Source organism: Pseudorasbora parva, chromosome 21, assembly GCF_024679245.1.
Source record: "Pseudorasbora parva isolate DD20220531a chromosome 21, ASM2467924v1, whole genome shotgun sequence".
Classification (NCBI taxonomy): Eukaryota; Metazoa; Chordata; class Actinopteri; order Cypriniformes; family Gobionidae; genus Pseudorasbora; species Pseudorasbora parva.
Genome location: NC_090192.1, coordinates 3,708,713 through 3,733,805, shown reverse-complemented (window position 1 = coordinate 3,733,805; position 25,093 = coordinate 3,708,713). Strand labels below are relative to the sequence as shown.

Sequence of the window (25,093 nt, the reverse complement as noted above, 5' to 3'; positions counted from 1 at the left end):
TGCTATCTGGGTAACAATCCATCTCAAAATACATTGAGTGTGACTAAAATGCCAAGACGCTTCACCTCGACTCACCTGCATGTCTTATCTAGGTCATCTGGGTAAGGTGACGGCTGGTCTGGATGCATCATATATATCCCCTCATTTTGCTAAGTAGGACGTGTGTCATTCTGCTGAGTAGGATGTGTTCCCAGATCAACGTTTTGGTTAGGGTTTGGAATAATGGCCATGTTTGTTTGCTCCAGGACCAACAAAACATTATGATCCAGAAACACGTAATACTTGGCGAGATCATGGTCACCCACCCAAGATGCTGTCGTTATCTAATAAACGACTAAATATTGGGCCTGTTTGTATTGTTTGTTCTGTTATTTTGGCTTTAGTATTGATGAATGTAGAGAGTATTTAAATTATAATTGTGTTTTTTTAGCATTAAAACCAATGTTTTCTTTGAACATTTTGCGCATTGTTACATTCTAGTAATCTTTTGCATTTTTGCATCTGCTGCTAAATTAAACATTAATATCCTCACCAAAAGACCATCAGCAAATTGCTTGTGTGGGAAAGGTGATCTAAGGGACATTTCAGAGCTTCCTCACACACCACTGCTTCACACTTACACAGACAGGGAAGGATCTGGTTTCTGGTCTGAGAAGCTTAACACCTTCTTGTTTTCTCCGGCTCGTTCAATCTCATCTCGAGTTAGGAAAGCTTGGACGGTCAGTGATGATGGGACACAGGAGATGTGTGATGACTGGGAAATGAAGCTTGCTGGCAGCAGTCAATGATGAGAAAGTAATCCCTGTACAAATCTTGCCAGGGAGATGTTATGTCTTAACAAACTTCTTTACATTTTTCATCCACGAGGAGAAGGTCAAATCTTTTAGAAAGCAAAAGCTTCCCTGAATAGAAATTATATTAGGATAGGCTGTATGTATCATGCGTTTCCACCGATTTTACGTAGAAATGGGTGGAATTTGTTGTATGGGCACTTTTCCAGGAAGAGCGAGTGTATACACACACACACAATCAACCAAAACAAGAGCGTGTCAAGGATGCAATAGGGTACTCAAGATTAACATGAGATTGGTAGAAATTTTGTGTCAGTTGTGTGATTTGTTCTGGTTAGCTGAAGCACTTTGGAGAGGCTCTGTGTTGAACACATGCTGTGATGTTACATCTGTCTGAGTTTTTATGATCAGATCTTTATATCTATCAGCTCCTGCTGTCTGGTACGGCTTAATAGAGTCAGATACAGGAATACACTCGCCTTTTGTGATCAGGTTTTATGAATTCTTAATTTCCTGACTTGGTAAACATCTTGTAGATCTCTTGTTTTGAAATCAGTTTACCTCTGTCTTGTATTGTCCATTAATCCGTGTAAAGGTGTGTTACAAGCTCTAAGATGGTCTCTGGAAAACTGGCAGATGGAAGTGTGTTTGAATGAAGGATGTGGTTTTTGCTCAGACCTCAGCTGACCTGCTTTATAAATGTTTACCTGGATGCCGTTCAAAGAATCTTGTCTGAGACTCATCCCATGGTCAGAAATGGAAACCTTTCTTTATATGAGCTAATTCAAACCGTGTCTGCTTTTAGTCTAACGTTTCACTGGTTTTGGCGTGTCTCCCCAGACTTATTTTGGGTTTATTTAGGTCATGTTAAAGCAACACAAGCAATGTTTTTTCCCCCTCATTTGGTGAAATATTTAAGGTGACACGTGACTGTTAAAGATTTCAACAACTCTAGTTAGAGCTGTGTGTAAATCACCAGTTGTGTCCAGCAGTCCGTAAAACATTGTTTGCATGCAGTATAAGACTTTAATTGAGGACGTATACACAGGTATTACTCTTTATTCTGCAGAAGAAAAACAGAAGCAAAATGTAACTATTATCGCCCAGCTCTTAATGTAAAGTTGGATTAGTATGTCCATCTTCATCGACATACAAACAGTTGTAATAGGTGATATATATTAAATAGCAAATCTCAACTAGTTAATTGCTTTTATTGTGTTTAAATATAAATGCAACTATAGACGGTTTCATCGGAAGCACGCACATTGCACGGTTAGACGCCTGGCCCGAAGTTAACTTTGGGTCTGTGTTTGTTTATCGGTCTGGCTAGTGGCTAGTATGGCACACTACTCAGTAAAAACACATTTCTGACGTATATCACGAATATCATGTAATAAACAAGCAGAGAGAATATGACACCAGTATAAAAACAATGTGTGTGACTCACCAAAACAACTTTCACTTTATCACGGGATTTTTGTGATGTATTTATATACAATCAATCTAAAGTATATTAGTTTAATTTATTTATATAGCACAATAAAACAACAGTCGATGCACATTGTGCTGTACAACATTTTTAAAAACAATATAAATATAAAAACTAATCAAAATAATAAAATAATGTACAAAGAGACAATACAATTAACTAGCTCAGAAAGACTCACATACACTCTAAAAAATACTGGGTTAAAAACAACCCAAGTTGGGTTGAAAATGCACCGACCCAACAATTGGGTTGTTTTAACCCAATGGTTGAGTTGTTCTTACCCAGCAATTGGGTTGTCTTAAGCAACATTTAACCCAACCACTGGGTTAAAACAACTCAACCACTGGGTTAAAACAACTCAATTGTTGGGTCGGTGAATTTTCAACCCAACTTGGGTTGTTTTTAACCCAGCATTTTTTAGAGTGTAGTTAGTAAATCAGTTTAAGTTTCCTAACATTAATCCTATATGATGAAACAAAGAAACATGTTATTTTGATTGAAAGGTATTTATTATTTGAAAGACGCGCAAGCTTTTATAGGCTGTGTAACATGCAGAAAACGGTCCTATTAGACAGAAATGGGGGATTATTTATTTATAATAAACCTGCTGATACAATAAAATCATTTACAATTCAGATAATGTTGCACAATTAAAATGAAAGATGATTATGCGTAAGGAAAATAACGCAGACTCTGTTGTTATTGATTCTTTGTGGACGTCTACCGGAAGTTATGTTTGGGCCATAAAAGTGTGCATGCGCAATAACGTTTGTTTTTGTTGTTGCCGTTGAAACGGCCTATAATAAGACATGATGATGTTAATACATTATAAACATAAACATCATAATTTTCAGAAAAATGCTGCACAAATAAAATTGACTTCAGTATCAACAGCAGCTATCGTGTTTCTCCTCCATCCCCAGCTCCTGCTCTCGTCCAGTCAGGATTTGGTATTCTGTTTCCCCTTCAATCTAAATTCATGAATTATTTTGTACATTTAATATAATTAATTATATCTGCAATACATTATGTTGGTTCTGTCGTGTTTACCCTAAGGGGGTTTATCACAGCTCTTATCCATGCTAGGCTGAATGGACCACTAATCCAAACTATATGGTAATAGTCAATCATATTTGATGATAGTAGTCCTGACAAAAGTCTATTTTTTGGTCCATACAGTGAGTCAATGGGGTCCAAAGTTTTTTAAAAATAATAATATCTTATTTATATTTGAGCAAAATATTGCATATAGGTTTTAGGGTGAGTTACTGGTCAACATTTTTGGGAGAACTATCACTTTAAGACTACAATAGTCAACAGGAAGAGTAAAAGATGAAACATCACGGCTTGACACTTTAATGCTTCATCTTTTTGATTTACCGTAATGTTAATATGAAAGGACTACAGATTCGTATTTCTCTCCACACTGCTTTCTTGACTTCAGAACGAGACCTCCCATTTAAACACAAACACATGTGAAACTTTGCCTCATGCAATCCCGCAAATCACAGTTCACACAAACCCTCGCGGAAACTGAGCATAACTCTTTTCTTTAGATACAGAATTTGCAGATGATGCACTCAGTAAAAGCAGTGAGAGGTTCAGTCATGTTCGTTCACATAAAAACCTTTAATTTACAGTACACTTACAACAGAAGAGAAAAACAAGCGGAGGGTCTCTGTACGTCATTCACAGATGGTTCTTGTTAGTGGTGAAGGCAGTGGGATCTCAGTAGGACCCTTTATATTTCACAGTTAAAGAACTTTCTTACATTGAGCGTCTGTGATAGTGTCTAAAACCCTTGGAGTGAGAGATTGTGTGTCATTTATTCTTAAAGAGTCAGACACTGAAGGGGTCAATCCGTGGTGCCTGTATGTCTGTTCCAGATATGGATACGCCCTGATATTTCATTAGCTTTTCCATTATTAAATCCAAAACGTACTTCCATTAAAATAACGAAAAGAAAAACAAACAGGCTTGAGCATTTTGACAGATTTAAAGGAATTCTTTGGGTTCAATGCAAGTTGAGCTCCTGTGGCCTGCTTTCCATTACCACAGAAATAATCTTGAGTCTTCATTCACATTATCAGAAAAGTATTTACACTGCAAAACAACAACAACAAAATCCTTACTCTGTACATTTGTCTTGTTTTCCAGACATTCTTAAATCAAGAAAAGCAAAATTATGTGAGATATTAAAGCAGGGGTCTCAAACTCGCGGCCCGCGGGATGATATTTTGTGGCCCTCTACTTGACATCAAAGTTTAGTGTTAGTGCGGCCCGCGAATTATTCTGAAATACACCTTTTGCTGAGCCGTTGCATGTGCCGCGCTTTCCACGCTTGCTGCCTCACCCCGTGTCTGTGTGTGTGTGAGAAAGTGTTAGCTCGGCCCTCCCTCATGCAGTATTACTGCATGATTGACAGGAACAGAATTTGAGGCTGATCAGACGAAACTAATGTGGTCTAACAGCGCTCAGATGGCCAATCAAATCTAAGTAGGCGAGGTTTGTGCACAGTCTTCACACCACATTTATTGAGTTTAACCTTAAAATAAGAAAAATATCTGCAAAGGAAGTATAAACTAATGTGTCATTTGAATTAAGTTTTTGCTACCCCAATGGCAGATTTTTTTGTTTGTTTTGATCTTAAATTCACTTTTTCAGAAAACAACACTTGATAGGCCTATCTTGTATCATTTACCTTCTGAAGTTAATATATCTTGTACTCTGTAAGAATGTTTAGATATTTATACTAAGAAACAAAATACTGAGTAAGGGGACGTTTACATGACAGATTATAACTAAAAAGAGGGAATATTTTATGCATTTTGGCCATTGATTTACACGACAACCGCGTCTTGGAGGCCTAAAAACGCAAACTAGACAACGGGTTGAAAATGATACCGTTATTGTGAAAGCAGTCATTACGTTTACATCTGCAACAATAATGCGACTATTTCTAATAATCAGAGTAAGGTCTTAAAGGACAACTCCGGTGAGAAATGACCCTAGGGGTAATTAACAGATGGTTACTGAGTAGATCATTTTCTGGGATGCGTTTTCATGAAAATCAAATGTAAAGAGTTTTATCTCTAAAAACAGATTAGCTTATAACGCTTGTCTATGGGGCACCGGGTAGACACAGGGTAGTAAAATTAAATCGCTAGTTAACACCACTAACAAGGCTCAAAATAGCCACAGACTAACACAGTAGCATAATGAGGGTCCCTACATGCAAACCGAAGCATTGAGAACTTTGTAAGAGTACACAGTTTAATAAGAAGATACTTTATAAAGACAGTGCATTAGGCGTTCACGGACAGGTGCCATCTTGGAAAACATTCTCGACGAATCGATCCACGAGCGCTGTTCTAGCATTAACTAGCGTTCTAGTTCTAGTATTAACTAGTATTAACTAGCGATTTAATTTCACTACCCGGTGCCCCATAGACAAGCGTTAAAAGCTATCTTTTTAGAGATAAAACTCTTTACATTCGATTTCCATGAAAACGAATCACGGAGAACGATCTAGTCTGTAACCATCTGTTAATTACCCCTAGGTTCATTTCTTACCAGAGTTGTCCTTTAATTGCAGTGAGATGTTTACATGACATTAGCAGAACTCTTCACTCCAGTTTACATGCAATTTTTCAATCATTCGCTAATAAGTACGGTTATACCACACTCAGATAGGCACGTTACCGGCCACTGTTTTAATCACTCGCATCAAATTCATAATACATTTTTTTTGGCACCGTGATGAACATTATAATGCCGGGTTAGCCTGCTGCCGTCGTGTTCTTCACGCCGTCTGGATGAAGATGCGGAGCACAGACTGCGCAGCTAGTTTTGATGATAGTTTTGCAGAATGATAATAATGCGATTTAAGGTGTTTAAATGCCTGTTTATTGCAATTAAAATCAACATACGCCACATCGTTTAATGAGACTATCAATTATGAGCTTAATCAAATTAGTTTGACCAAAGTATATTGCGTTTTCATGAGGTAAAATTTAATCGCAATATTGTCAAAATCCTATTATAACTTTACTTTTGAACTTACTTTGCCTAATATTACTTTTCAGTTTTTAGTACATTGTTGACATGTAAGCTGGTCACTTTCAGAAGTTGTAGCGATGCTTTCGTTTCCCAGAAAGAATGTGAAACGCAAATGGGTTCATTCTCAGTTTTTAAATAATTTCTTTTAATATAATTGAAATAGATTTTACACACTAATTGCAATATCACATCACATATCGAATATTGCATTATTTAAGAAGATATCACATATCGCATTTTTCTTCAATATCGCACAGCCCTAGTTGCTGTGGGCTGTTTTTCAAGTCTGTGGGCTGAAGCGACCCCAATAATGTGTTATTTAGCCCCAGGAATGTGAATTTTAACAGAGGAACCCAGCCAAAAAAACCCAGATTTTCAAACTCCAAAACATTAAAAATCGTTAAGCATAATAAGGCTCAACTGCAGGACACAAGCTCTGTATAGAGATGAATTTGCATTGAACCCAGAATATTCCTGAGATTATTTTTTGTGGCTATTATTTGTGCAAATGTCCCTATATAAATTATATTAACAGATATAATAACAGATATGAGTCTAATTTGCATCAAATTTAAATGGGTAATATTTGTAGCGGTTTTTTTTTGCACTTTAGTCTGCAGTGGTTAAAAAAAGATTTGAACATATGGAAAAGGGAACTAATTTTCATAATGTGCATTTTAGAAGCATGTATGATAACAGGCCATTTTCTTGAGACTAAATGGCTTTTACTAACAGTTTGCAGTTTTCAGATGACAGTAATTTCCTGTGTATTTTGGATTTACTAAATATTAAACTTGAATCACAGATAAAACATCAACATAGGAAAAAGAATGTGTGTATATACAATATGTACAGTTCACTTAAGGTTGCATGGAAAAAAACATCAGAAAAAAAAGAGTGATAAAAAAAACAATCAACATTGTGTTATTATAAATAATGTTTTCTACCAAGAAATTGTAATGCTACACAGGCTTGTCCTCGAAGAGTATCTGAGCATACACCGTTCCCGTGTTTGCAGATTTGGCTTCAGGCAGTGGCTTCATCAGTTCAAGCTCAGCGTATGTCAGACTCTCCTCGGCAATTTTAGGCTGTTGGGACGGGAAAAGGGTAGCTTGCATATAACATAATAAATATAACAACTGGCATTTCTGCAATACAAATAACAAACTTCTATATCATAAAAGTAACTTACCAAAACTACTTTTCTGGGTTGAGGTTTTAAAAGCTTGGGCTTTCGCATTTTGTCTGCAATGGGGGCTGAGATGTAATATTGTAGTTAATAAACTGAGATTTACAGTATGCCCGTATATATAGAGGGAGTGTTACTCTACCTTTAGCCGGGATTTCTGGTGGCACATCTGGCTGCTCAACACTTTTATTTTTCTTGTACTTCCTCACCTTCTTGGGAAGAGCTGGAGACAGACTGACGACACTCGTGACCGTTTCCCCTGAACTAGACACACATGCACACGCTTTCAGTTTACACTCATGTGAAGTAATATATACTATACACACTATATTGCCAAAAATATTGGGACGCCCCTTCAAATCACTGAGTTCAGGTGTTCAATCTCTTCATGGCCACAGGTGTATAAATCAAGCTCTAGACCTGCAGACGCTTCTACACACATTAGTGAAAGAATGGGTCGCTCTCAGGAGCTCAGTGAACTCAAGCGTGGGGCCGTGATAGGCTGACACCTGTGCAATAAGTCCATTCCTGACATTTCCTCACTACTAAATATTCCACGCTCAACTGTTAGTGGGATTAAAACAAAGTGGAAGCCATTGGGAACAACAGCAACTCAGCCACGAAGTGTTAGGCCACGTAAAATCACAGAGCGGGGTCAGCACATGCTGAGGGTCACAGTGCGAAGAAGTCACCAACTTTCTGCAGAGTCAACAGCTACAGACCTCCAAACATCTCTGGCCTTCAGATGAGCTCAAGAACAGCGTAGAGAGCTTCATGGAATGGGTTTCCATGGCCGAGCAGCTCATCCAAGCCTTACATCACCAAGAGCAATGCAAAGCGTGGGATGCAGTGGAGTAAAACGGGACTTGCCTGACTGCATTCACTGCAACAAAAACAAAAAAATGCTTTTCTTACTTAGTATTTTGTCGTTTCTAGTCAAAATTTAAAAAAATTCTTAAATTAGGAAACATTTACTAGACAAGTAAAAATTATAGTCTTGTTTTGGGGAAAAATAACTAAAAATTAAGAGAGTTTTTGTTTAAAATAAGCAAAATAATCTGCCAGTGGGGTAAGCAAAATATTGTTTCAAGAGTATTTTGCTTATTTAGTTTATTTTAAACAAAAACTCTTATATTTTGAGTATTTTTTCCCCAAAAACAAGACAATTACTTTTGCTTGTCTATTAAATATTTCTTCTTAAGAATTTGTAGATGTTTGGAATAGAAACAAGACAAAAATACTAAGTAAGAAAATAATTTTTTGCAGTGTTGTGCCAAGTGTAACGTTTTGTGGAGGGGGGATTATGGTGTGGGGTTGTTTTTTAGGGTTTGGGCTTGGCCCCTTAGTTCCATTGAAAGGAACTCTCAATGCTTCAGCATACCAAGACATTTTGGAAAATTTCATACTCCAACCTTTGTGGGAACAGTTTGGGGACGGCCCCTTCCTGTACCCAACATGACTGCGCTCCAGTGCACAAAGCGTCAGTCCATAAAGACATGGATAAGTGAGTTGGTGTGGAGGAGGTCCTGTTTTTACACAACAAACTTTGAAGCGCTGTGTATTCTGACACCTTTCTATCAGAACCAGCATTAACTTCTTGAGAAATTTGAGCTCCAGTAGCTCGTCTGTTTGATCGGACCACACCGGCCAGCCTTCGCTCCCCACGTGCATCAATGAGCCTTGGCCGCCCATGACCCTGTGGCCGGTTCTCCACTGTTTCTTTCTTGGAGAACTTTTGATATGAATCCTGAGCTTAACCCGATAGAACAGCTTTGGGATGAATTAGGAATTAGTGCGGAGACAGAGAGCCAGGCCTTCTTATCCAACATCAGTCCCTGAACTCACAAATGCACTTCTAGAAGAATGGTCAAAAATTTCTCATGAACACACTCCTAAACCTTGAGGAAATCCTTCCCAGAAGAGTTGAAGCATCATGTTCATGTGTATGTAAAGGCAGGCGTCCCAAAACTTTTGGCAATATAGTGTAGCAAATATCAGCTGTGTCATTGTTTATTTTGTCTCAAAATGTAAACTGTCTTATCACACAGCTCTATATATAAAGTTGAATATATAAGCATGTCCAATTTCATCCACATACACTTTCTAATGTAGGGTGATATATGCCAAATAGCAAATCTCAATATCTTTACAAAATGTAAACAATATTATGGGCCAGCTCTAATAAAGCAAATTGTGTTGTGATAAGAATTATATAAATACATTTGACTTTACTCATCTGCAGTTCTTTTCATGTTTTCTCACCTGTTCTGTGGACTCTTGACCAAATGATAGTTTTCTAACAATAAGGAGCATATGAAAAAATGTAAATGAGCACAACAATTATTCTATAATACAAATTATTGTATGATGAGGAGCATCATTAACATGCACATTAATTGTTTATATCAAAAACAGCTAGAATCCTACCTTTTAAGCGTCTCTTCCTCTGCAGATACTGACAGCTCACAGCTATAGTGAACATGCACATGCACAAGAGCCCAACACAACACACCAGCACAGCACACAGATACACATCTGAAACACAAGAGGAAAAGCACTTCGTACAGTCCAAATATATGCATACTTACATTCACTGCGCAGAAAGACACTGCAGTGCCTGTATAACAACATTCTGTGTAACCTTTTATATTGATTATCCATATCCTGGCAATAAAGAGCAAAAATCATTGAAAAAAACTAAACATAATTTCACCTGAAGAAAAAAATGGTACAGTTATCTTATATTTCACTCTTGATTGTCTATTAATAAACACATTCTATCTTTTGTTACAGTCATCGTGTGATATTGCTTATAAATATTAAAATTAAAATTAAATAAATATTTAAAGCAAGAATTTATAAGTAAACTTTTTTTGCTCCATATCTTTGTTTTTGGAAGCATTTTTATTCATTTTTGGTGGCATTTTTGCCCCCATTAATTTCTGACCCTGGTGTGTGCGTGCTGAACAAAAAATGAACTAAAACCAACACATCAGTCATACACATACACCGTTATTGATGCATTGCCATTGAAATAGTGAGGTGATACAATCTAAACTAACTAAATGCTTATTTGGGTGCACTATAATGACAGATAATTATTCTAAAGTACCAAACATTTGTCTTTTTATTTTGTAATTTTGGAGTTTAAATGCTCTAGTACTCATTCACTGTCGTTATATGGAAAAGAGTCCGACAGGTTTCAGACATGAGGATAAATTAAGTGAACTTTCCCATTAAGAAAAACTCACTTCTTCCATTTCTGTTTGATTATTTGCTGCATCTGAAAGAATGTGTTTAGTGTGTATTTAACACAATATGGTTGAACACGGTGCTGTGGCTCACCTTCAAACAGACTCCACAGTTCCTCCTTTGGTCTGCCAGCTGGGTGAACATGCACTGTGAGAGGAAGAAGAGAGAATTGCACACTCATCACTGTGGCTCCAGACCTTCGTAATTACATGAAACATTCAGTTAAATCAAGTAAATTGCAGGGAAAGATGTGTGTGGGATGACAGCAGTGAGGCTTTCCCTCTCTCTGAATATGGTTCTGGGTCAGGGTGGCTAACACCCACTGTGATGCCCTGAAATACCCATAACCACGGCAGCCGACGACAGAAAGGCTAGCTGGCCGAACAAACACAGCCACCTCGGCTACTGAGTAAGTTTAGCCACATATTTGGGTGTGCAACAGACCACTAAAGAGCATATTTAACTCACTTGCATCAAATGAGTTGAATTGATCGTGTGTGTTCTGTCAGCAGTAGAGGTGTAAGTTAAGCTATATATATATCTCAGAATTTTGCAACAGGTTTATTAGGCTGCTGTTACTTTAAGACCTGATGGCTGAATCTGTTATACTGTTAACTCTTTCCCTGCCAAACACAGACTTTTCTGTGTTTTCACTGTCATATGCTATAGGGGGCGCTATTACGCATCTTCTGAATGAGTACAGAATCTCCTGATCAAAACACAGGTCAAGAAGCAAAAAACAAGCGATCGTATAAAAGCAGATGCATATGTAAAATAACGTGCTCATCAACATTAAACATCATATAAATCAAAACTATCTAATGTTACTAAATGAGATGTGGAGCCAGAACGAGCTCTAGGACTGTGAAGCATTAGAGGTGTTGATGGACTCAATCTCCTCCGTCTGTGTTTGATCATCTCTGAATCTGATCTGGACGTGATTTTCTCAGTATTTTGTTTAAAATGTTGCTTTTTTTATGAAACATACCCATATTCAAGAGAAATGACCAGTGTAATCCAAAATATGATGTTGGTAGTGGCAGGCTATGCTAATGATGCAAGATTTCCTTTCTGAAATTTCTAGTACATTTTACAAATATTTACAAAAGTAACAGTTATAATTTTGAAATAGGAAAACTAAGATTGAAGGTTTTTTTTTTTTTTTTTTTTTTTTTTTTTGTAAAACATGCTCTAACAATAATGCTTTATTTACAACTTTGAATCATTTTTTTACAGTGTACGTATCGAGATAGTTCTAAAATAAAATGTCCGGCAAATGCTGGTATGTCACGTTTAAAAATAACCACACTGAACCTAACCAATAGTGTTTACAAAAGCAAACGTGAGTTAAAAGTGCACTTTCTGAAGCAACCATGTATTTTTATCTGCTTCAAGTTTTTGAGCTCCTTTATTGTGACTTGTGTTTATGGGACTAGTCCCCGAGTGCTCACATCACAGCCGTATCAGGTGAGCGCTCCAGCAACTTTACTCTGTGAGAAAAACCATATGGAGCTGGTTATGTAATAAAACTTCACAATGTATTAGTCTACAAATCAAGCATGGTGGTAAAAGTGTTTTAAAATCGTAACATAGGATTGTGCAAGGATCTATACAAGGTATGGTATATATGTAGGTTGTCACAGAACTAGAACGTCAACCCGCTTACTCGTACAGCATTTGTAGATGGCTTTGCGTTCTTATTAACCACGCTGCAAATGTCTTCTGCTTTTTCTGCTTACACATGGACTACTATTTATTTCTCTATTCATGGCTCTTGCAGAAATGTGCTTATTTTTGGAGCCCTTGCTCATGCCTGACTGAACTGGGGAGGGACAAAAGCTCTATTGAGTCATATGGCTTATATTTGGACAAAAAAATAGCCAGATACAAAATCTTCTGTGGTTTACTAAAGGCTAATGTCGCTGTACAGGATGCCCTTTGCCAAAGACCTCACAGATGCATGAATAGAGATGCATGTTTCAATAGAGCAGCTGCATCAATTGGCATATTAATGATTCCATCGCACGGCCACAGCACATTCAACTATGAAAAGAAGTAGTGAATAAATGAAAGAGTATACAAAAGTAGGGAATTTCACATGTTCCTCTGTCTCTGCAGAATGATCACACTCTGTGACATTTACTCATTACAATTAAGCCTTGATGGTTGACATGCCTTTTCTTTATCATGGCATTGGGCACACCATAAGTGCATAAAAATACAGCTCATTAAAGGCTTTATTGATTTGCAACACGTGCTGACAAGAGTCATACAAAGCATCTCACTGCATTGTTGTCGAACCCACAAGCACGGTCAGTATTCCCTGCTTTCTCTGCGCTACTGTGTATTTAAATCTGCACCACATCCCTCACATGGCAGAGACACTCAATGTGCTCTCCTTACAAATACTCTCAGTGGAAAATGTGATCGTGTTTTAGGAACAGAGAGTTTTGAGCTTAGTGGTATGGCCTGGTTTTGGGACTACTTCACTTCGGTTGGATGACCTAAAATCAAAAACAAGTTCTCATTTAAATTGAGTTAGTTAAGGTTATGCATCAACTTAAATATATAAGTGTTCCATACTAAGTATTTACGAAAAATAAGTTATTGTATGGAAGTTTAACCAGTGATATACAATGTTTTTAATCTTTTAATTATTGATAGGAAATTACTCCTTTTTTAGCTGATATCATGAATTAAACCTCTCCATTTAACTGCTTGACTCTGTTCTCACTTACAATCCTTACTTTTCACAATCAAATCAGTTCCTGATGGAATAGCTATTTAGAAGTCTTTTTATGGTCATATTATGCTCCTTTTTACAAGATGTAAAATAAGTCTCTGATGTCCCCAGAGTGTGTATGTGAAGTTTTAGCTCAAAATACCCCACAGATATTTTTTTATAGCATAAAAATATATATTTTTTGAAGGCGAACAAAAACACGCAGTTTTTGTGTGTCCCTTTAAATGCAAATGAGCTGCTGCTTCCGGCCCCTTTCAGGAAGAGGGCGGAGCTTTAAGAGCTCAAGCAGCTCTGATTACCTCAAACACACACACACACACTGAAAATGACAGAAACTGTTCAGCCTTTTATGATCAAACCAGAGTCGGACAATGATGGAGAGACTCCAGAAGAAGAGACGACATGAAGAATGAGACAGGATGTTTCTGAAGGGATAGTTAATGAGTTTATGAGTTAATGATCTTCATTATTGATTAGCATATTCTGTCATGATAATCTCTAAACCGCAGATGAGCCAGAGAATATCTTCTGATGAAGAGAGAACAGGGATAGTTTAGTTTAATTACGGTTATAATATCTGCAGATGAAGAGAGAACAGGGATAGTTTAGTTTAATTATGGTTATAATATCTGCTGATGAAGAGAGAACAGGGATAGTTTAGTTTAATTACGGTTATAATATCTGCTGATGAAGAGAGAACAGGGATAGTTTAGTTTAATTACGGTTATAATATCTGCCGATGAAGAGAGAACAGGGATAGTTTAGTTTAATTACGGTTATAATATCTGCAGATGAAGAGAGAACAGGGATAGTTTAGTTTAATTACGGCTATAATATCAGCTGATGAAGAGAGAACAGGGATAGTTTAGTTTAATTACGGTTATAATATCTGCTGATGAAGAGAGAACAGGGATAGTTTAGTTTAATTACGGTTATAATATCTGCCGATGAAGAGAGAACAGGGATAGTTTAGTTTAATTACGGCTATAATATCAGCTGATGAAGAGAGAACAGGGATAGTTTAGTTTAATTACGGTTATAATATCTGCTGATGAAGAGAGAACAGGGATAGTTTAGTTTAATTACGGTTATAATATCTGCCGATGAAGAGAGAACAGGGATAGTTTAGTTTAATTACGGTTATAATATCTGCCGATGAAGAGAGAACAGGGATAGTTTAGTTTAATTACGGTTATAATATCTGCAGATGAAGAGAGAACAGGGATAGTTTAGTTTAATTACGGCTATAATATCAGCTGATGAAGAGAGAACAGGGATAGTTTAGTTTAATTACGGTTATAATATCTGCTGATGAAGAGAGAACAGGGATAGTTTAGTTTAATTACGGTTATAATATCTGCCGATGAAGAGAGAACAGGGATAGTTTAGTTTAATTACGGTTATAATATCTGCTGATGAAGAGAGAACAGGGATAGTTTAGTTTAATTACGGTTATAATATCTGCAGATGAAGAGAGAACAGGGATAGTTTAGTTTAATTACGGTTATAATATCTGCCGATGAAGAGAGAACAGGGATAGTTTAGTTTAATTACGGTTATAATATCTGCTGATGAAGAGAGAACAGGGATAGTTTAGTTTAATTACGGTTATAATATCTGCCGATGAAGAGAGAACAGGGATAGTTTAGTTTAATTACGGTTATAATATCTGCCGATGAAGAGAGAACAGGGATAGTTTAGTTTAATTACGGTTATAATATCTGCCGATGAAGAGAGAACAGGGATAGTTTAGTTTAATTACGGTTATAATATCAGCCGATGAAGAGAGAACAGGGATAGTTTAGTTTAATTACGGTTATAATATCTGCAGATGAAGAGAGAACAGGGATAGTTTAGTTTAATTACGGCTATAATATCAGCTGATGAAGAGAGAACAGGGATAGTTTAGTTTAAATACGGTTATAATATCTGCCGATGAAGAGAGAACAGGGATAGTTTAGTTTAATTACGGTTATAATATCTGCCGATGAAGAGAGAACAGGGATAGTTTAGTTTAATTACGGTTATAATATCAGCCGATGAAGAGAGAACAGGGATAGTTTAGTTTAATTACGGTTATAATATCAGCTGATGAAGAGAGAACAGGGCTAGTTTAGTTTAATTACGGTTATAATATCTGCTGATGAAGAGAGAACAGGGATAGTTTAGTTTAATTACGGCTATAATATCTGCTGATGAAGAGAGAACAGGGATAGTTTAGTTTAATTACGGTTATAATATCTGCTGATGAAGAGAGAACAGGGATAGTTTAGTTTAATTACGGTTATAATATCTGCAGATGAAGAGAAAACAGGGATAGTTTAGGTTAATTACGGTTATAATATCTGCAGATGAAGAGAGAACAGGGATAGTTTAGTTTAGTTTAATTACGGTTATAATATCTGCTGATGAAGAGAGAACAGGGATAGTTTAGTTTAATTACGGTTATAATATCTGCAGATGAAGAGAGAACAGGGATAGTTTAGTTTAGTTTAATTACGGTTATAATATCTGCAGATGAAGAGAAAACAGGGATAGTTTAGTTTAATTACGGTTATAATATCTGCAGATGAAGAGAGAACAGGGATAGTTTAGTTTAGTTTAATTACGGTTATAATATCTGCAGATGAAGAGAAAACAGGGATAGTTTAGTTTAATTACGGTTATAATATCTGCAGATGAAGAGAGAACAGGGATAGTTTAGTTTAGTTTAATTACGGTTATAATATCTGCTGATGAAGAGAGATTAATAACGTGACTGAGACACATTAATGTTCTAATTAGTAATTAATTAATACAACTTTATAATATAATATAGTTAAATATTAGTTCTTAGTGATTCCAATCTCCTTTAGTAATTATTGATTATCTAATAAGGAACTATCTTAGTCCTAGATTCAATATTATTTACAGATATTAACTTGTTTTTATATTAGTTAATAGCAGTAGCTGAAGTGTTAATGTAGTATTTCTCATTAGTTCTGCATTAATTCCTGCATGGTTACTTATTAATAACGGATTATTATTCTAAAGTGTTACCCAATAGTTTTGGTAAGTTTTACCTGAAGGGAAAGACTGCAAATTGTAAAAGTGAATTTTGCAGATGTTTGGCAGTGCACTCACATGTAGATAACACACATGCACTTAAAGCCACAGGCATCCCATTTTGATTTGCTGACGTCTTTAAGTAGGCCATGCGACGGCCACCCACATTGAGCACCGGCGCCCCTTTTTTGACTCTCTGTTTTCTGCCTTTTGTGACTCTTGCTGTTTTGCTGTGAACCCCTCCATACATGTATAATATGTCTGGACTTATTCTGTCTCGGATCCAGAGAGCGACATTCTCTCCACCCTCTGTGCCGCGCGTGTGTCTGTTTGTCGTACAGTAAGTTAGTAAAGGAAAACTCCAGTCTGCAGCCAGTCTCAATAGCGTTTGGCTGTCACCACGCTAGTGTTCACTTTGTCTCTGTCAACTCCCGACTGCCAAAAGACAGATATATAGCGCATACATATTAGACCACATTTCCACATGTTTTTAATGGAAAATCTAACACATTCAACCCCAAAGAGTTACTCGACATGTCGCTTATGCGGTGAGTATTTTGTCAGATGTTTCAAACCTTGAGACAATTTAAGAATCAAGATGAGAGAAACTCTCAACGAAAAGTCATATGGAACAGTGCTAGTGATGGGGCTTTCAAAATACTGCTTTTGTGAAGCTTCAGAGCCTTTATGAATCATTTGTTTTGAAAAGTGATTCAGTGAATCAAACAGCTAAAGTCATCCGATTTCAGTAATCGAGGCTTCGTTATATCATAACCGTTTGTAAAGAGTTGTACAGTATAGTCTCTTATTAACCAAACTCTCCATAAAACAAACAAAACAAGCCATACAATTTATTAAAATAACTCATATTATACTTAATTTTTAATAGATATACCATATTGTTCCGAAAATATAAGACGACCCTGAATATAAGAGTTATAATTAATTAATACCCTGAATATGTTTTCAAGATGTACATTTTGGAAAAAGGCTTTTTGAAGAACAGAAGCAACAATGTATTGCAGGTACCATTAATTTCAATATTAAAATGTACAACCTAATTCATGAATTTAGTCTGATTCAAGGAGAATCATAATGCCAAATCCTGAAAAATCCTGAAGCGAGCTTGACTAACGTGACCTGACAGAACTGACGCTATACGCTGGATTTTCCCCCCCGTTTTATTTTAGTCTTGTTAGTTTTGTATTAAATAAAATGTGATTTTCGTTGATCGCGATCTAGCACTAACACATTTTTCCTCTTGGATGAGCGATTCATGAACTGATTTCCTAGCTTTTTTGACAGTGATGATGATACATAACAACAGAGCAATGCTGCTGTGGATCTGCTCACTCCAAACCCATTAATGGCAGATTTGAAGGAAATTAACGCTGTTTGGCAAATAAATAAATAACGGACTGTTACACAATTATTAGCAAAATGGTAACATGTAAACTTTATGGTACACCTCAATCGAGGGAATTTACAGTGTTAATGTTAAAGGTGCAGTCTGTAGTATTTATGAGGATCTATTGACAGAAATGCACATGCACCGTTATGTTTCTATAGGATGAGCTGTTTCTATCTATACACACACCACGGGTCCCCTTACAGTGAAGTCACCATTTTGCGGTGCCATGTTTCTACAGTAGCCCTAAAGGGACAAACTTCTTTAAAGAGCACTAGCTACTCTCTGCTGTCTCAGACGACATCATTGTCCTCTGTTGGCCACTGTGGGTGGTTGCAATTCACACCCTCACCACTAGATGCCGCTAAAATGTACACAGTCCACCTTTAATTAATGAGTCCACGGATGGCTTGGGTATGCAGAGCATTCACAGCTTATATGGACCACACACCCATGCAATAGACTTGACTGGGCCATTACCACCATTGGCATTGAGGGGGGCAAGTCCTAGCCTGGCTCCGCCCTCATATGTACTTAATAACTTAAATGTACTCCTATATACTCAATTTCCATTTTCTTGCAGTACTCAGTCTGGGATTGTGGTATATTCTCTGATTTTCTCCAGTCAAATGGCTGAAAACGATAACATTGATGTCGTGCAATAGTTTGGTCACGACAAAACGTTAGTAATTGGTGTTGGCAGATCCAGAGTGACTCCAGGCAGATCCAATAGTTTTAAACTTCAACAGAGTACCCCCCTTCAAGGAATTGAATGCTTGTCAATGGATAGTGGCCAGACTCTGTACAAATTAAATGTACGAGAGTCTGTAGGACCAGGCAAGATAAGTCCCCCCCATTAACTGGAAATGGCCAAATGCCCCCCCCCCCCCTCCAATATATATATAGAGTAGAGACGAGCTGACCGTCGCCATCTTGCGAGTGCATCATTGCGTGTCACTCCCGGAAAACAGAAAATGGGTAAAGAGGCGGGATGTGGGCGAAGCTTAGGTGACGCAATGACTATAGACGGCGGATAAATGGCTATCCACCTGTCACTCAAAGTAACCACGCCCTTAATTATCCAGAACTTTAAGGCTTTATATAACTTAAACAAATGAGTTCTAAAAAGTTGTCATGAAGGGCAAAATTAGCCGTTTAGACCAAAACCACAATTTGTACCAGGCTGTAAACATGTTTTTTTCTGCTTAAAGTTGGGAATTTTAACATGGGGTCAATGAGATTCTACTCCTTCTGGAGCCTGTCCCTAGTGGCCAGTCGAGGAATTGCAGTTTACATTACTTCCTTATTGGCTTCAAGAGAGGTCGAGGGAGGTTGCCGCTTGGCAACACCATTTTCAACTCTGCTTTACAGTTAGACAAACCTCTGAGCTGCGTCGAGGCTGAGCCGTTGATTAAAGCCTTCCATCGCTCCTGATGCTTCTTAAACTCCTGCACCCTGCAGCTGTAAAGACCCCTGTCCTGTTCGCTGACCTTCACAATAAGGAGGTTGTATATCTTGCCGTGTTTGACCACTGTCAGTTTCATTTTGGGCTTGCGGAAGCTCTTGGTGTAGTTTCCGTAAAACTTGGCTCTCTGCAGGTTCACCCGCGCCAGCAGCAGCTCGTCTCCTCCTGACTCCGGCTGAAACATCCAGCGCACCACAGGCAGACTCGCCGACCGCCGCCGCTGGCTCACCTGACACGACAGAGTGACATTCTCCCCCTCGGCCGCCACCGTGATCGGAGAGGGAGTGACCGTGACGTTGATAGCCGAGCACACATCTGGAAATTATGTGACATTGATGAGAGGGAGAGAGAGGCAACATTTAAAGAGTTAGTTCACCCAAAAATGAAAATCCTCTCATTAATATACTCACCCTAATGTTGTTCGACACCCGTCAGACCTCCGTTCATCTTCAGACAAGACCCATAAAGGCACTAAAGACGTCATTACAAAGTTCATCTCTATACAGCGGCTCTACAATCATTTTATGAAGAGACGAGAATAGTTTTTGGGCGCAAAAAAACGAAATAACTTGTATAGTGATGGGCCAATTTCAAAACAAAGATTCAAGCGGTTATGAATCACTGTATTGATTCATGATTCGGATCTAAATCCTAAATCGATTTGCTGATTCATAACGTTTGAATCTTTATTTTGAAATTGGCCCATCACTACATAACCTAAGTCGCCATTTTTTTTGCGTACAAAAACTCGTCACTTCATAAAATGATTGTAGAGCCGCTGTATTGAGATGAACTTTGTAACGACGTCTTTAGTGCCTTTATGGGTCTTGAGAGAGGAAATGACATTGGTGTCAATGAAGGCCTTTCTGAGCCATCGGATTTCAACACTAATATCTTCATCTGTGTGTGAAGATGAACGGAGGTCTGACGGGTGTCCAACGACATGAGGGTATGACAGAATTTGACAGAATGACAGAATTTTAATTTTTGGGTGAACTAACCCTTTAATGGAGCCACGATATTAAAGAAAAACTAATACTAACAGGTTGAAAAATGATTAAACACAAGTTGTTTTTTATTCAGCATCTTAGACGTGTTAGCTAGCAACTTGTCTGTAGTAGACTTTGAAGAGCATTGTAAAGCAATCCATGGTGGGAAATTAAAAGTGAGCGCCTTTCCAGACCCTGTTGGTTCTCCTTAATGAGACTTTGACAGGCCATCTGGAGAGCATTACTTGGGTGGATCTCAGACTGACATCGCCACAAATACATTTATTATTATATATACACTAGTGTAGTGTTCAAAAGGTTGGGGTTGGTAGGATTTTTGAAAGAAGTCTTTTATGCTTACCATTTATTTAAAAACAGTAATATTATGAAATATTTTTAAAATACCCTTTCTATGTGAATAAACTTAAAATGTCATTTATTCCTGTGATCAAAGCTGAGTTTATCATCATTACTCCAGTCTTCAGTGTCACATAATCCTTCACTAATCATCCTCATATGACTCACTGCTCTAGAAACATTTATGAATATTATTATTGTGATTACTATTATTTTGATTATTATTATAACTGTGTTGAAAACAGTTGTGATGCTTCATATTGTTGCGGAAAGTGTGACAAATTTCCCCCAAGATTCATTGATGAATAAAAAGTTCTAAAGAACAGCATTTATTTGAAATATTAATCTCTTTACTGTCACTTTTGATCAGTTTAATGTATCCTTGCTGAATAAAAGTATTACATTTCGTTAAAAAAACACTGACCCCAAACTTTTGAACTGTAGTGTAGATTACTTGATTTATAACACTGTGTGTGTGTGATAAATACAGTGTTTGAACAGTTTTGCACAATAATGCATACTAGAATTTCATTGCAAGATAACTAATTTTACTTAACTGAGCTGCTTTTTAAATTTTTTGCAACCAGATGCCCTGGGGAGGGAGTGTGTGTGTGTGTGTGTGTGCGGCCTGGTAATCCCTATGTTATGGGGACAAAATGTCCCCACAAAGATGGCAATATCCGAAATCCTTGTCCTTGTGGGGACATTTTTAGGTCCCCATGAGGAAAACATCTTATAAATCACACAGATTTGTAAAGTCCCCATAAAACATGGAAACACGACTGTGCGTGCGTGCGTGCGTGCGTGTGTGTGTGTGTGTGTGTGTTTGAGGTCAGTTCCCCCAAACATCATTTTGTGTAATATTGTACAAACCAGAAATAATTGCTGGATATAAAACCATAATATGTATAAGTTTCAGTATTTATGAATTTGTAAGTAGTCAAGTAAATTTGAATATGGGCATATAGACCCTGAATATAAATAGATGTAAACATACTTCTACAAAATCTGTCACAATCACAATTTTCCACGGGCAGTGAGCACTTTTTAAAGGAAGAAAAAAACCTGGTGTCAGTTCTTTCTGAGGATGTTGTGCTATTAATAAACTCAAAGTGACGCGTATACACACATACACAAAGAGATAGGATTTAAGTTACAAAAAATGAGGATGTTCCTTATATACTTGTGAAGGATGAGTCAAACCACAGTGTACTCATAGCCAAAGAGAAAAAGTGAATTACCAGGAAAAAGCTAACAATTGAAAATCCTTTTTATTGAGGCGTTTATACTCTGCATATGTCAGCTGATTGGGAAAACACAGACCACATCTAGTCTTGTCTATATGGTGAACCTGAACTTTATATTAAAACAGACTCTCAAAACCACATAAAAAAAGAAACATGCATTAGATACAAAAAGAGTTTGCAGTCACTTGCAACACCTAGGCTGATTCTCTAAGCTGGACATTCACAGTTAATCATCTTAACATCAGACAGACTGCACTTACTTCCAAAGAAGACGTTAGTCAGGAGAGCTGTTACCACTGCACAGATCTTCATTCTCCAGTCTGATGGACTCCATGCAACTCCAGTTAAATCTCTGCAAAAAGTGCCTGTGAATTCCTCTACTCTTTTTTTCCTCTCCTTCTCCTGTGTGTAACCCGAGACAGGACACACTCTGTTTTTACTTAGTGCACACCCTCCATCCTCCCCCTTTGTACAGGAGTACACTCAATGAAGGAGATGCCATTTCCTCTTCAGAGGCTGGACATGTAGCTTTTTGTCCAGTCCAGTTGGAGGAAGTTACAAACAGGGTTCACTGCCTGTGTGACGTTTGTGAAGTCCTGCACAAAAGGTTCTTAACCCTCTGGGCCTCTTCGGACAAAAATGACAAGTTTTTATAGAAATGTTTTACTTCATTGGAATGAGATGACACTTGTTGACTTTTGTCGCATTAGCTATGTGAGCACACACAAACCATTTATTGATATTATTCGGATATTTTAGTTATACGAAAGAAAGGCGGTATACTATTGGCTCACACACACACACGCATGCGTGCTCAGGCCCTATCACATGACACCAGACATGACGCAAGTGTTTTTTGCTAGTTTCAGCTCAACGCAGTTCTTATATTCATGTCCAGCTCCTCTGTGTTTAAATATCAAATGCACTGGCGCATCTGTTCCCCCATTAGTGTGTGCGTGTGTGTGTGTGTGTGTGTGTGTGTGTGTGTGTCTGTTCCCTCATGGGTGTCTGGTCTAATCCAGGTGTGTTCAGGAGCATTGTTGGAGCGTTGCTATTGTGAGGAACTGAAAACCACTGACCATTGACCAACACACACCTGCTCTAAAGTCAATAGTGCAGTATTTCTGTGTTATGTAAAGAGTGTGTTTATAAAATGAGCCTATAGGCCGGTGCACAACATCCGTACACTCTGATTATTACACACACATGGACCTAAACTTTAGGCAGCACACACATATTTAAAATTATTAAAAATAAAAGGATTTCTCTCTGAAGAAGCGTTCAGTCTCTCCTCATGTAAACAGTGAATCCGTCATGGCGCGAGCACAACAGGCTTTTAAAGGGAAAGGCAGATGAGACTCTGATTGGTTTACTGCACGTTACGCCCAAAACACACCCATGACTCATTAAGAGATGAGGGACGACCCTTTTAGACCATACGTCTGCTGTGCCAACTGTTTGTTTCAGTTATTAAACTAGCAGAAGTGGATTCAGACACCTGAGTAAGTGCACCTGAGCTTCAGACCATGATCAGATCGTTAACAATAGGGCCCTTCATGTGACCCGCATTGGCCAATAGTGAGCCGGCGTTCTGCCGTAGAAGTTCGGCTGCATTGTGTTTACTACGTCATCAGCATAGGAGTCTGACACAGACAAGAAGAGATTAAATAAAACTAAGATTTTTTTTTCTTTTCTTTTTTTTGTGTGTACAAAAAGTATTCTCATCACTTTATAACATTATGGTTGAGCCACTGGAGTCACATGGACTATTTTAATGCCTTTACTGCCTTTCTGGACCCTGAAAGTTGCAATGATGTTGCAGTCTGAGGCTGGTTCAGAGAGCTCTCAGAGTTCATAAAAAATATCATAATTTGTGATCTGAAGATGAACGGAGGTCTTACGAGTTTGGATAAATGTGAGGGTGAAGAATTAAAGACGAATTTTCATTTTTGGGTGAACTAGCCCTTTATTAATGGATTACATTGCATTTAATGTATGCTTGCATAATATGAGAATGCACACAATATCTTCGACTTGTAATGTTAATACCTCGAGTTAGTGTTTTCTTTAACAAGGTTTATTTTGAAAGTCTATTGCGCAAATATCACTTTTGGCCACTGTGTGTATTGTTGCTTCATCAAGAGGTTTTCAAATTAAATAAATAAATAGTGAGATAATGAGGTAATGAGGTAAAGTGAGATAATGTATGTACACTATTTCAGCTAATAGTGCAAACAGTTGTGCAGCAGGAAAGGACGGACTGCCCTCCTCTGGATAAAGTCTGTCACTGCAGAGAAAGTGAGAAAACCGTCACACTGAAAACCTGAGATTTAAAAGGCAAATGAACAGAAGAGACAAAAATATAATAACACAAAGAAATGTTGTTATGTAAAATAGAACGAGATTCTGACTATTCAGCTTCTGTACTCTTACAAAATCATTAGTTACAAGACTCGATTTTTATATTTGAATTAAATTGAAGAAAGTGTGTATGTGTGTGTGTGTGTATTTTTGTGTATGTATGCATGCATGCATGTTTGTGTGTGCATGTATGTATGTGTGCGCATGTATGTATGTATGTATTTTTGTGCGTGTATGTATGTATGTATGTTTGTGTGTGTGTGTCTGTGTGTGTATATTTGTATGTATGTATGCATGTTTATGTGTGTATGTGTGCATGTTTGTGTGTGTGTATTTATGTATGTTTGTGTGTGTGTGTTTTATATTAAGACAGAGATATTTTGTTTATCCTTAATGTGTCAAGCATTATAAATGTTATAACAAATTATAAACTGTAGACCTGTCACCTTGTCATTAACTCTTCCCAGAGTATTTGAAACTTGTTATCTTTTGCAGTGTGTGTGTGTGTGTGTGTGTGTGTGTGTGTGCGTGTGTGTGTGTGTGTGTGTGTGTGTGTGTGTGTGTGTGTGTGTGTGTGTGTGTGTGTGTGTGTGTGTGTGTGTGTGTGTTCAGGGTCCAGAATGGCCTCAGGTGTCGGACACCACATGCGTTGTAATAAAGAGAAATGACTCATTCTGGTCTGGAAGGAGCCGTTCATT

The 25,093-nt window shown here is 37.6% G+C and overlaps 1 protein-coding gene across 2 annotated transcripts; it reads right to left on the bottom strand.

The window, feature by feature from the left end:
- Positions 1-5,837: 5,837 nt before the first annotated feature.
- vstm4b (V-set and transmembrane domain containing 4b) lies at positions 5,838-22,425 on the bottom strand. 2 transcript variants are annotated; one of them, XM_067429668.1, is made up of 8 exons: positions 22,295-22,425; positions 19,358-19,756; positions 10,874-10,927; positions 9,956-10,063; positions 9,791-9,824; positions 7,671-7,792; positions 7,532-7,596; positions 5,838-7,427 (listed from the first exon to the last, which is right to left on the bottom strand). In XM_067429668.1, exons 1-8 carry the CDS (start codon positions 22,344-22,346, stop codon positions 7,302-7,304), a joined length of 960 nt encoding a protein of 319 aa, XP_067285769.1. In that variant the 5' UTR covers positions 22,347-22,425; the 3' UTR covers positions 5,838-7,301. The 2 variants fall into 2 exon arrangements, with proteins under 2 accessions (XP_067285769.1, XP_067285770.1); XM_067429669.1 differs by having other exon boundaries at positions 7,532-7,584.
- Between the last annotated feature and the right edge of the window lie 2,668 nt (positions 22,426-25,093).